The sequence below is a fragment of the Lissotriton vulgaris genome, unplaced genomic scaffold (assembly GCF_964263255.1).
Source record: "Lissotriton vulgaris unplaced genomic scaffold, aLisVul1.2 SCAFFOLD_2420, whole genome shotgun sequence".
Lineage (NCBI taxonomy): Eukaryota > Metazoa > Chordata > Amphibia > Caudata > Salamandridae > Lissotriton > Lissotriton vulgaris.
This window is the reverse complement of record NW_028245577.1, coordinates 142,501-156,586: the sequence shown is the minus strand read 5'-3', so window position 1 is coordinate 156,586 and position 14,086 is coordinate 142,501. Positions and strand designations below refer to the sequence as shown.

Sequence of the window (14,086 nt, the reverse complement as noted above, 5' to 3'; positions counted from 1 at the left end):
TCAAACTCAATTTTTAGGGATTGCAGGTCAGGCAGAACTTTGCATCTGCCCTGTTGCCTGGGAGTCAATCAACAACCCAATTAGGTGGAAGTGAGTGAGTTTCAGGATGTAACCCTTCTCTAAACAGAGGGATGGTCTAGTATCCCTCTCAACTACCAGTCTCTGAAGGCTTTAAGGTGTGTGGACCTGGAAGGGAAGTGTTTGTGCAGGCTGAAATGTGCAACTTGAACAAAGGCAGCCATCCCTTCATAAATCAATCAATCAATGCATTTATATAGCGCACTACTCACCCGGAGGGTCTCAAGGCGCTGGGGGAGGGGGGGGGGGTCCGCTACTGCCAGGTCTTGAGATGTTTCCTGAAGGCAAGGTGGTCCTGGGTCAGGCGGAGGTGGGTTGCGAGGGAGTTCCAAGTCTTGGCGGCCAGGTAGGAGAAGGAACTTCCTCCTGTGGTGGCTTTTCGGATCCGGGGGACGGCGGCGAGGGCGTGGCTGGTCGATTGAAGCTGGCGTGTGGGAGCGTAGAAGTTGAGGCGGCTGTTGAGGTATGCTGGTCCTTGGTTGTGCAGGGCTTTGTGTGCGTGGGTGAGGAGACGGAAGGTGATTCTCTTGTTGACCGGGAGCCAGTGCAGATCTCTCAGGTGTCCGGAGATGTGGCTGTGACGGGGGATTTCCAGGATGAGTCGTGCTGAGGCGTTCTGGATCCGCTGGAGTCTCTTCTGGAGTTTGGCGGTGGTTCCGGCGTAGAGGGAGTTGCCGTAGTCTAGACGGCTGGTGACGAGGGCCTGGGTGACCGTCTTCCGGGTCTCGGTGGGGATCCACCGGAAGATCTTACGTAGCATGCGCAGGATGCTGAAACACGATGAGGAGACAGCGTTGACTTGTCTGGAAATGGAGAGGGAGGAGTCCAGGATGAACCCCAGGTTGCGTGCGTGGTCTGTTGGTTTGGGTGCGCTGCCCAGGGCGGGGGGCCACCAGGAGTCGTCCCAGGTGGAGGGTGAGGACCCCAGGATGAGGACTTCCGTCTTGTCCGAGTTCAGTTTCAGGCGGTTGTTCATCATCCACTTGGCTACTTCTGTCATCCCTTCGTGCAGGTTGGCTCTGGTGGTTGCGGGGTCGTTGGTGAGGGAGAGGATCAGCTGGGTGTCGTCGGCGTAGGAGATGATGTTGAGGTTGTGTTGGCGTGCGATGGCAGCAAGGGGGCTCATGTAGACGTTGAAGAGGGTTGGGCTGAGCGAGGAGCCTTGAGGAACGCCGCAGATTACTTCGGTGGCTTCTGATCTGAACGGGGGGAGGCGGACTCTCTATGTCCTTCCGGCGAGGAACGAGATGATCCATTCCAGTGCCTTCTCCTGGATTCCGACGTTGCTGAGGCGCTGCACTAGGGTGCGGTAGCAGACAGTGTCGAAGGCCGCGGAGAGGTCCAGGAGGATGAGGGCCGCTGTTTCTCCGTTGTCGAGCAGGGCTTGGATGTCATCGGTGGCTGCGATCAGGGCGGTCTCGGTGCTGTGGTTGGCCCGGAAGAGGTCGAGGGATCCGTTCGTCTCGAGGAAGGCGGCCAGCTGCTTGTTGACGGTCTTCTCGATGACTTTTGCAGGAAACTGGAGCAGCGAGATGGGGCGGTAGTTCTTGAGGTCGGTGGGGTCGGCTGATGGCTTCTTTAGTAGAGCGCTGAGTTCGGCGTGCTTCCAGCTCTCCGGGAAGGTGGCGGTGTCGAAGGAGGTGTTGATGATGTCCCGCAGGTGGGGTGCGATGACCCCGTCGGCCTTGTTGAAGACGTGGTGAGGGCAGGGGTCGGTCGGAGATCCAGAGTGGATGGAGTTCATCGTGCGGATGGTGTCTTCGGTGCTGATCGGGGTCCAGGCGCGGAGGGTGGTGGTGGGGGGCGCTGGTTGTCGTGGCGTGCGTCAGTTGCTGTTGTGTATGTCCGCGATCTTGTTGTGGAAGTAGGAGGCCAGGGAGTTTCAGAGGTCTTGTGAAGGGGTGATGTCGTTGTTTCCGGCGTTGGGGTTGGAGAGCTCTTTGACGATGTTGAAGAGTTCCTTGCTTTTGTGTGCGTTGTTGTCCAGTCGTTCCTTGAATGCAGACTTCTTGGTGGCGTGGATCAGTTGGTGGTGTTTTCGGGTGGCAAGCTTGAGGGCAGCCATGTTGTTCGGTGTTGGGTCTCTGGGCCAGGCTTTCTCGAGGTCTCTGCAGTTTTTCTTGGAGCTCTTGAGTTCGTCGGTGAACCATGGGGCTTTCTTGCTGCAGGGTCTGCTAGGCGGGGTCTTCAGAGGGGCGAGGTCGTCTGCGCAGTCGCTGATCCACTTTGCGAGGTTGGTGGCCGCCTGGCTTGGGTTTGTTGTGCTGGTGGGAGGGTTCATGCTCAGGGAAGTCGTGAGCTGGTCGGCTGTGATCTTGTTCCAGCTTCTGCGTGCAACCTGTTGCTGGTGGTGGTGGATCGTGGTCCTTCTGAAGCTGAAGTGGACGCAGCTGTGGTCCGTCCAGTGGAGTCCGATGGCGTGGCTGAAGGTGATGTCCTATCTGGATGAGCTGTCGTTGTAGTTGGGACTCCCTAAAGGTCAAAGTGGAAAATGCACACACTTGAACACACACCTATCTTTCCATTTCGAGGATGAAACAAGGAGCCTCAATTAAGTGTACCTTTAACCGATGGGGGAGGGGGCATATAAATCAGGGCGATTAGTACACCCAGTCTACATTACTGTAGATATGCTGTGCATGTCAATCAACCGCCAACCATAACCTCATTATGTGATGAGATGAATATATATTACTGCAATAAAGTGTTTTAAAGATCGTGTGGCCAGACCATTTTACTTTGAGTCCTGTCTAATATCTATTTTTATTTCGTAGTTATTCCCAGGTATTGAGAGTGTGCGAAAAGGTGAACAGTTAGAGATTCCAATTAACAGTTTTTGGAAAAACCCTGCCGACATTGTAGGATTTTTCTAGAAAGTGAAGACTTGTGCACAGTCAATCTGTATAGTAAAAGTTTGCTCTTTCTCAGTGATTTTTAGATGCTGCCTACTTTCATATAAGCCTTTATTTTTAAGTGTTTGAAGCTTTGATGACTAATTCTAGTTTTTGTCTTGCAGTTCAGTTTCACATTGCTCACTTGTATGAAACTCAGGTGAGTGTTTAGGTTGTTTAACGTTGTGTAAACTACCATTACCCAAAATGATTAAATTGTTAATGAATTGTAAGTTTAGATTAACTGTTTATGTCCACATGTACATTGTTTTTATAGTAGTGACATAATGTTCGCAATTGAATGCGTGTGAAGATTAGTCTGTTCAGAGATCAATATTTACTCGCTCAGTCTTTGATTGTATCACCTGACACAAGGTTGCTATTACAGTTGGTTCAAGGTAGTCATGTATGTTTAGCGGTTGCTGCATCAGTCTCCAATTAGGGGACTGGAAGGGAATGTGGTTGATGGAGGATTTCTAATAAAATGGGAACAAATTAATTCAGATCAGTTGATAATGTATAGTATGAGATGGACAGGGTATAATTATAAGTAGTACAGTTTGAGAAGCCATCTAAATGTAAAGGACACATTTGACAAGCTTCTTTATGAAGGGAGTTTGTTGGAACTGAGTAACAAAAGAACCAATTGAGCAACCACTTGTTTTTTTCTGATGTCTTGGAAAGACAAAAGCTTAGGACAGCCTAGGTTGTCGCAATTATATCAAGTACGTGAAGAATTTGAGAATTCCCTTTATCATAAGACCCCTCTCAGACAATGGACATGTATTCTAGAAATTCTGGATTTCAGCTGCATGTTTATTCAAAGCACCTGCATTATAATCATAAGGTGAGGCCTACACTTCTAACTTCATGTACTCCTCTTCTGCCTTATATTTACATCTCAAGTATTTACAGTGTCTGATGTGAGTATTCTGAAGAAATGTGTTCATGTTAATCTTATCCCTTCTGGGGCGAATGATTAATTTGAGATCCTTCTTAGCAAGTAACTGCTAAGTGAATCACAGGGTCTCATCACGGACATAAGCTGGGCAGTGGCTGTGCATTGGTCCACTTAGGTGAAGGAAAGTCGTCAGATTGTCTTTAGTCATGTGTAGCATGCCATATTCCATGTGTGCAAATAGATGGATTCCTACATTAAGAAGTAGCTTTTCTTTACTTGAGATTCAAAATTGATTTACAATTTTCTATACTTGCCACAAAATATTTTATGCAGAAGGATTTTGTTTTGTTCACTGTACAAAGGTAGGACTTGCACATTATCACCTCTTATCATGCTTTAAAAAAAAAATCTTCCTTTTCCTGGGGAAAAAACAGACGTGAAGGAATCTCCTTTCTTACACAAATACCTTATCCAAGTGGACTCTGGTCTTCGCCAAGAATCCTCTAATTTGCACATGTAGCATAAATAAGCATGGGAGATATACAGTCTTTATTCTCTTTAAGCACTTCTAGCGCATTTGCTAGGAAACCATGCATGCAGCACTGCACAGGGAACGTAAAGGAGCTCAATCAGAAATGTAGTGGTCCTTCCGAAAACTATTTAACTAAATGATTATTCATACTGGTGGGTATTGAATTTGTCGAAGTAGATTATTTCTAAGTGCATGCGGTTATCTTTTTGTAACCTGTACATGAGGAGCAAGTCATTTCTGTTAACTATACATTTAATCTCTTGCAGAGAAAGTATCATTCTGCAAAAGAAGCTTATGAACAACTATTGCAGACGGAAAACCTTCCTGCTCAGGTCAAGGCAACTGTTTTGCAACAGTTAGGTATGTACAACCATTAATACTTTTTTTTCTAAATGTTTCATTGTAAGCGAGTGATGATACCGAACATGAAAAGCATGGCTCATTTACTGGATTCTCATGCTCTGCATCTATTCCCCCATCTATTGATTGGGTCTGTAATTGTGTTTTGTCCTCCTGCCTCGCTATTTTTTTTGTGTGGGTGTTGTTGACCACCATTTGGTGGTAAGCCCATCCCTTGTGTGATGTCAGTCGGCACCCTGTATGTTCCTGTGCATCACCGCCATATTGAGACTTTTTTTTCTTGTGGTTTCCGTCGAAACCACAAGAATCCCTGAAAGACCTGGATCTTACCAGCTACGATGAAGAAAATGTTGAAGCTGAACCGGCACAGAGAGAAGAGTCGGGTGCTGAAGATAGCATCATTGAAGTAGAAAGAGCAGAAGCCACGATGAAAGCGGTGAGGGACTAAAAAAATAGGGACGTAATAGTCGAAGGCCACATCTGCGTCAAAACAAACAAGGACCAAAGTTAGGCACAAACACAAAGCCATACCGGTCTCGAACAAAGTACACCGAAAGGGGCAAGCATTCGAAACAAGCCTAGACACCGATTGCTTAAGGAAAGGATCTTGGAGGCAAAAGAGTCAGAGCGGATCACGTCAAAGAGGAAGCATCCTCAATGACAGATGACGAACGATCGCTCAGTATGGAAAGGAATGATTTGAAGCTGAAATAGCACTCCTACTGCAGAAGGAGCTTGACTCCAAAACTCCCTACTCCCACAGGACAGAGACCAGGCCGGTTAAATGACGAGTGGCAGGACAGAGAAGCTGAATCCCCGAAGGATTCGACCAGCCCATGTACAATGGACCTATCAAGATGGTGGAAGACACATATGGGGGCAAGCTGGAGCAAGAGAGGGAGGATTTATAGTAAAACAAGGACCCCCTGAATTCGGATAATGTTCCTAGGACCGGGCTAATACAATTTTAAGAAAAATTTCCTAGGCAACAAATGTCCTGAGCATGCTCAGGTAACCAGTTCAATAGTATGTATATGAACACCTCTATGCACTGACTTAACGACAAGTTATTTAAAAATATATATTTTTATTCAGAAATATTTCATACATCAGAATCAAAGTTTAAATGTTAAAATAGGTAGCCCCAAAGTGGAACTAGTTAAAAATAAATTAATATGCACAGTCAAACATAAAAAAGATTCTATATGCATTAAATCAATATACACATGTCAAAAACTCGATTTTTCAGTTGAACCATAAATAAATAGTCATAATTTGCAAGAGAGGGAGGAGTCATGCTTCCTCCTTGAAATCTGACGCCATCTTATACGGCAAACCTATTCCTGCCCTTGCTCCTCCGCATCATAGACCAGGGCAAGGAGGCTTTTTGGCAACCCTCCACAGCTAGGGCGATTGCCACTTAAGTGGAAAAGAAATACAAGCATCCGGCTTGGAACCCACAGTACATCAATGGGAACACACCTGAGAAATCTGTCCTAGTGGTCACACCCAGATAGAGGAATAACGCCCCCACTTCGAATGGCCCTCCTCTAGACAAAGAAAGCAGGAGGATGGACATGATGGGGAGAAATATTGTAAGGGAGGCAGTGACCCAGTGGAGAATTGCAAATTAGAGCACTCATCAGATACAACCACATGCAGTGGGTAGAAATGGAAGGCTTAATGCAACACTTTGCAGGGGACTTCCAAAAAGAGCAAAGGCAGTGATACAGTAAGGCCTAATCCTGCCTCTAGTCTACACTGGATGCAACGGACACCACAAGCAAGCAGATGTGCATGGGGACCATGCTGAAAAGGTACTAATGGCTCAGTATCTTTGGATTCAAGGCCGAGGTACAATCTTCAATGATAAATATGCCTTTTACATGGAAGGCTGTCTTCTACTCCGGTGTGGATGAAGCACCCTCCTGTGGAGAAGTGTAGCTCAGTGATTAGAATGGCAGACCCTGATGCAGAGATCTAGCCCGGGACCAGGATTCAATTCCCTGCCTCGGCAGGGTCTTGGGCTCAAAATTCCACGGACCTGATAATTCTCGCCTCGGTGCCTATTCCAATCATGGAGTCCCACTCTGCAACTCTGGGCAATAGCTTGCTTAATCTCCACAACGGCCCCCACAACGCTAAGGATGCCTGGCCTCCACCTTGGGGGTGCCCAGGAGTGGACGCCTCACAGGGAAAGCCAGGATGGGTTCCACAGCGGTATTCGTACAAGCGCCTTGAGACCCTTGCGGGTAAGTAGTGCGCTATACAAGTATCAATTTTACCCTGTCAAATTAAGGACAATGAAACTGCTATGGCCATGGGGGCCTTACAGATCAGCGGGTCCTTAAGGAGGGGAGGTATCTCCATCAGAAGATCATCAGGCAAAGCGGGTTTCTCAACAACCCAACACCACCAGCAGCCAGGTTTCAATCAAGAGGTTGCACAGCAACCTTCTCAGCAACAGTGGCAACTTCCAACGAGGCATCCCTTCCACGGTAAACCCAGAGGCATTGGACTACCCACGAGGGAAGGAACCACCAAGTGACTAACACGGCCAGTAGGGGATAGAATAGGAGGAATCTTATAGGAATGGAAGGCACACCTCAGACAATTAGATCTTATCCAGTATTAGGGGTGTCTTTCATAGATTCACATGCCTGAATCATTCCCCGTCGTCGAGACGGGAGCCTCCGGTAAATAAAAAAGTAATGTCCATAGACATACATAGAGAAAAAGGGTCTAAGGGCCTCCCCTTAGTAGCCTTTCCTTGTCCTTATGTAAAAAGGACCAAACTCTCAGTCAGCCAATCAGCTCCGACCTCCTTCTAGAACCTTCCTGGGAGGAGCCTCAGTCCCTCAGATTTTCTACCGCACGTTGTGCTAGGGAGTCTCCAGCCTGAGCTCTCCTCAGGATTACTCAAAATCCATCAAACTTTCTTGGAAAGTGTTCTCTGAACCCTCAACTCTTCAAGGACTATTTCACTACACTGTCTTGACAGTAAGTGTGTTTTTTCCACTGCTTCTTCCATGTCTGACTCGAAGAAGAAAGCCCTGTTCAGGGCCTGCTCTTCCTGTAGCAAGAAAAAAATCCATGTGGATGATCAGCACGACCTGTGCTTGTATTGCCTTTACCCGGACCATGTCTCCGACAAATGCAAGATTTGTAGGTCTTTTCAGAAAAAGACAGTGAGAGATAGGGAAGGTCGCCTTCTTATTTGGCTGGACAGGCTTAAGGACAGAGACAATCTGGACTCCTCTGTGAGCAGTGTTTCCAGGACCTCAGCTGTCTCTCAAAAGAGGCCTAGGGTGTCTTCCCCTGGCCCCTCAGACACTCCTCCTACGAAGACCCACAAAAAGTCTTCAGAGGCGAGATCTGCGACATCTTCAGTGTCTGCTAAGGAATATAAAACCTTTAAGAAGCCTGCTCCGTCCTCTAGACAAGCCCAGAGGACTACCTCAGTCACGACCACAGTGTCTACCACATCAGCGTCGTCGCCTTCAGCGTCGACGACGACGACTACGTCCTCCTCATCTTCAGGTAGACCTGTTTCTTCTATTATTCTTCTAAAATTGTCGTCGACGACAAAGACCATGTCGACAACGAAGATTACACCGTCGACGACGCCGTCGTCATCGACGAGCCCATAGTCGTCGAAGGCGCTACAAAGGATCCCACCGTCGACGACGAAGGTGTCGACGAGAGACTCGACGACGAGGACGTCGTCTAAGAAAGCACCGTCGACGACGACTTCGCAGTCGTCGACGACCAAGATCCCATCGCCCACTCCACCGTCGTCGATGACCCCGTCGACGAAGACTCCGTCGACGAAGGACTCGACGACGACACCAAAGACTCCGTCGACGAAGGACTCGACGATGACACCGTCGACGGAGGGCTCGTCGTCGAAGGGGGCACTGCCGGAGCCATGGAAAAAATCGAAACTGGTAGAGGTATCGACCCTGATGCTGCCGCCGTCGACGGTTCCCTCGACGACGACAGGCTCTGATGTGCAGTCTGGCAAGCCTAACAAACCACAAATTACCCCGGAAACAACGTCTCCGAGCAAAGTGGAAAAGCAACCACCTCAGGAAATCTTCCAAAGCGAAGAATCCGAAGAGGATGACCATCTGGATCCCGCTACTTCGGTCTCGGACCTTAACATCAAATGCCAAAGCACTGATGAGGAGCAGGAAGACTTCACCTATCAGGAACACTCTGTCCATACTAGTGTCCGCACGGAAGTCACCCCCATGATATGCTTACCGGCGACCCTTGTTGATGACTTAAGATTCCTTGTACAAGATTACAAGCAACGCTTTCCAGAGGCGGACAGAGGCGGTCAAGCGCCTAAGATTCATGCGCCTGAGGACAAGGGGAATCAGACACCTACAGTCCAAGTACCAGTGTCCGCACCAAAACAAACTCAGCATCACCCTGAAACCCACCATGACGTCCAGCCTCAGGTGGTGGTCTCTTCGGACGATGATGAGGAGGAACTAGAGAAAGGAGAGGTCCAGGAGGTACACTCGGACCACTCAGACCAGGATGAAGAGGATGAATATGTAGCATCATCCCCAGCTTCACCACAACCCCGTCAAGCGGACTCCCCGCCTGTGGACATTGCCGGCTTCCATAAGCTTGTGGAGAGAGCAGCGCAGAGATTCCATATGGCTGTGGAATCAACAGAAACGGACTGTTTCTTACACGATTTTAAGGAACAGACTCAAAAGTCCGCAAAGGCTATTCCAATTATCGAATTTTTGTGGGAACAAGGAAAGAAATTAATGCTGACACCTGCTTCTGTACCGGCGGTTGTTCCACGCCTAGACAAGAAATACAGAGCACCACTTATTGCGGCGGCTTGCCTCAATGGTCACCCCAAACCAGACTCGGTGGTGACGCAGGCGGCCCAGAAACACTCCCGCAACCATTCCTCACCACTGTCCGCTCCCCCGGACAAGGAGGGCAGGAAACTTGACACGATTGGAAAACGTTTCACATCCACATCGGCCATGACCATCAAGGTGGCCAACTCCATTGCCTTGTTGGGGCGTTACAATCGCCAGCTCTGGGAGGACATAGCCCCTTACGTGAAGGAACTACCTGACGCAGTCCAGGGTGAGGTGAAGGTGCTCCTGGTGGAAGGTCAATCTTCAGCAGCGGAACTAATTGACTGTGCTATCGACGCAGCCATGACAGGCTTCCGTCAACTTGCGGGGGCTGCAGTCCTACGACGCCAAGGATGGCGGAGAGCGACATCATTCCGCCAGGAAGTACAATCGAAGGTTCTGGACATGCCCTTTGACGGGCAACACCTTTTTGGAGAAAAAATCGACGAGGCACTGCAGGCCATTAAGAAGGACACAGACACTGCAAGGGCACTGGGCACTCAGTCCAGAAACCAGTCCTTTCGGGGCAACAGATCCAGAGGACAGTCCTCTTATCGAGGCTCCTATCAGAACAGGTCCTCGTTTTCATACAATCACAAAAGCCAATACCAAAACAAACAGCAACAAGGCCGCCAGTCTTCGTTTGGAAGATCTAGCTACAGAGGTAAAAATACCAAGAGGGGCGCTGGCGGCCGCCAGTGACCGATTACTCCAGCCAGTCCAAGCACCCTCTCCATCCTTTCAAATTGGAGGAAAACTGACCCATTTCCTCACCAATTGGCAGTACATCACCACGGACCGGTGGGTTCTTCAAATTATTCGATTCGGCCATTCTCTCGAATTCACCTCCATCCCTCCCAATACCCCTCCACGCAGACTGACGCACAAACACCCGCGCCTGCTTCTCAAGGAACTTTCGACAATGCTACAGAAAGGGGCAATCGAAAGGGTGCTGGCATCCTCAAAGGGGAAAGGATTTTACTCTCACTTCTTTCTTGTACAGCAAAAACAGAACAAGTGGAGGCCCATCCTGGATCTCCGGGCGCTCAACACCTTCCTACGGAGCCAATCGTTCAGGATGGTGACGATTCAAGAAATTCTGGGCATTCTAGAGAAAGGAGATTTCATGACCTCATTAGATCTCCAGGATGCCTACTACCACATCCCAATCCTCAGAAATCACCGGAAATTCCTGAGATTCGAGGTGGTGGGCCGTCACTATCAGTTCAAAGTCCTGCCATTCGGCCTCAAGTCCGCGCCGCGGATTTTCACGAAGTGCCTTGCGCCAGTGGCAGCCTTCCTGCGTCAACTGGGCCACCAAGTCGTCCCCTACCTAGACGACTGGCTGGTGAAAGCACCCTCACCTGGAGACGCAGTCACATCCTCCAACGCCTGCACCAATCTCTTTCAGAGACTGGGATTGACGCTCAATCTCAAAAAATCCTGCATGGTCCCCGCAACGAAAATTACCTTCCTAGGGGCCACATTGGACACAGAGTGCACAAGAGCCTTCCCCTCGAAGGAGAGGACGGACAAGATCTTATCCCTGGCCACGGCTGTGGCAGCAAAAACACACCTAAAAGTTTGGACTTACACCTCCCTCCTGGGGATGATGTCTTCCTGCATACTCCTCATCCCGCACTGCAGACTCAGAATGCGGCCCTTGCAGGAAGCACTCACGAGCCAATGGACTCAAAGTACTGGCTCCTTCGAAGACATTATTCGGATCACACCAAAAATGTCCAAAGCTCTGCAATGGTGGAAACGTCGCCAGAATCTAACTGTAGGGTTACCGTTTCTCCTTCCAGCATCACCTCTAGTGATAACCACAGACGCCTCCCTAGAGGGATGGGGCGCTGTTCTCCAGGACCTTCGGATCAGCGGCAAATGGGACACTCAGGAAAAATCGCTCCATATAAACCTTTTGGAGCTAAGAGCCGTGTATCTGGCTCTCCAGGCCTTCTTGCCACGCATCCAGAACTCCCCGGTGCTCGTCAGGACAGACAATACCACGACGATGCACTATCTCAACAAACAGGGGGGAACGCGTTTGCTCTCTCTCTCACGCGAATCGCAAAAGATCTGGAACTGGCTAGTGCTGCACGGAATCCCGCTCAAAGCGGAATATGTCCCAGGAAAGGACAATACCATCGCGGACGCCCTGAGCAGGCAAAAATCCCTCTCCCACGAGTGGGAACTTTCAGACAGCGCCCTCACTCACATCTTTTCTCTATGGGGAGTCCCGAACATCGACCTCTTTGCCACCAAGAGGAACGCCAAATGCCCAAGCTACGCAAGTTGGCATCCCCAACAAGGATCACTAGGAAATGCATTTTCCATCGGATGGTTCAGCGCCTTTGCATACGCTTTTCCTCCATTCCCGATGATCCCACGGCTCCTCAGGAAGATGAAGGTGGAACCCTGTACCCTGATCCTAATTGCCCCGTTCTGGCCGAGGCAACACTGGTTCTCGGATCTGCTTCGACTCTCCATCAGATCACCGATTCGCCTGAAACAACACCCGAACCTCCTGACGATGTCCAACGGGCAAGTGCAGCACCCGAACCTCCAATCGCTCAAATTATCAGCCTGGCTCCTGAGCACAGAGTTCGGTGGCCTGAATATCTCACAAGACTGCAGGGATGTATTAGCCAAAGCAAGGGTAGACAGTACGAACAAAACCTACACTCTCAAATGGAAGAGGTTCTGCATTTGGTGTTCCGACCAGGGCCTACGGCCCCTCGCCATCACCCCTGAACAGATATTACCATACCTCCTGCATTTGGCTCAGTCGGGACTGGCGCATGCGTCCATCAAGGTTCACCTGGCGGCTATCTCGAGGTTCACCAGAACTGTCACAGGACCTTCTCTGTGGTCAAGTCGGCTAGTCAAGCAATTCCTCAAGGGGCTATACAGATCCTTTCCGAGGCCTCGGAAAGTACCTCCTACATGGCAGCTTATTCTGGTACTCAACCAACTCATGCGTCACCCGTTTGAGCCCATTCATCGGGCATCTCTTAAACACATCTCATGGAAGACAGCGCTCTTGCTCGCTCTAACATCTGCCAGAAGGGTTAGCGAGCTGCAAGCTTTGTCCATTCAGGAACCATATATGCAATTCAGACATGACAGGGTGATACTGCGACCAAACCCTAAGTTCATTCCAAAAGTACCTTGGGACTTTCATCTCAATGAACCAATAGTCCTTAAGTCCTTCTTTGCCAACCCTTCAACAGCAGCGGAAAGGTCGCTGCATTCTTTGGACCTTATGAGATGCCTAAAGTTCTACCTGGACAAGACTAAGGCTCTCAGGAAATCTTCACAACTGTTCGTGGCATACAGCAGACCACGAATGGGCCTGCCTCTCACGAAGCAAAGCATCTCCAGATGGATCTCCTCTGCGATTTCATTCTGCCACGACAAGGCCGGCCGGCCTTTGAATGATCATGTTACTGCTCATTCCACCAGGACAATGTCCACGTCAGCAGCACTGTTTGCTGGAGTGCCGATCCTGGACATCTGCAGAGCGGCGACCTGGAAGTCACCGCATACTTTCTCAAGACACTACTGCCTGGATATCGAACTCCAGAAAGATGCGGCAGTGGGCCAGGCGGTGCTTCGCCATCTCTTTCAGTAAGGTGAGCCTTCCTACATCCCGCCTTCCAGGGATGCACATTCTTGCTCTGATGATGTTTTATCTATGCTGTCTCCGTGTTGTATGATATTATATGCATTATCTAACATGACGGCAGAGCAACTCTACTTTACAAATGTGCTACTATGATGGCTAGCTATTCTGATTCAGGCATGTGAATCTATGAAAGACACCCCTAATACTGGATAAGAAATGCGTTACTTACCTGTAACAGCAGTTATCCAGTATTGGTGTCTTTCATAGATTCACATGCAACCCTCCCGCCTCCCCTGGAAGGACTCACTTCCCTCTCGGACTATATTACGCCAACCTAGCTGGGTGCGTACGAAAATCTGAGGGACTGAGGCTCCTCCCAGGAAGGTTCTAGAGGGAGGTCGGAGCTGATTGGCTGACTGTGAGAGTTTATTCCTTTTTACATAAGGACAAGGAAAGGCTACTAAGGGGAGGCCCTTAGACCCTTTTTCTCTATGTATGTCTATGGACATTACTTTTTTATTTACCGGAGGCTCCCGTCTCGACGACGGGGAATGATTCAGGCATGTGAATCTATGAAAGACACCAATACTGGATAACTGCTGTTACAGGTAAGTAACGCATTTCTTAAACATCGTAAAACAGGATTACTGCATAGAACTCATCAGACCACCTAAAGATGAGAACATTAAGGGAGCAATAATTCACACAGTTGTGAGAGGTCAAAGCACAGAGAAATACCCACAGAGTGAGTCAGGCAGTGGTATCTGCTCAACAGATTTCCTAGTACCAAAACTAGACTCC

General features: G+C 49.2%; 1 protein-coding gene across 1 annotated transcript in view; it reads left to right on the top strand.

The window, feature by feature from the left end:
• Positions 1-14,086, top strand: part of LOC147666339 (lysine-specific demethylase 6A-like) — a gene marked incomplete at both ends in the record, with an annotated part of 314,997 nt that overhangs the window by 165,843 nt on the left and 135,068 nt on the right. The window contains 2 exons of the mRNA XM_086949119.1: positions 3,095-3,129; positions 4,669-4,762. Of these exons, the coding sequence (XP_086805245.1) occupies positions 3,095-3,129; positions 4,669-4,762 (129 nt within the window). The remainder of the gene's footprint in view (positions 1-3,094; positions 3,130-4,668; positions 4,763-14,086) is intronic.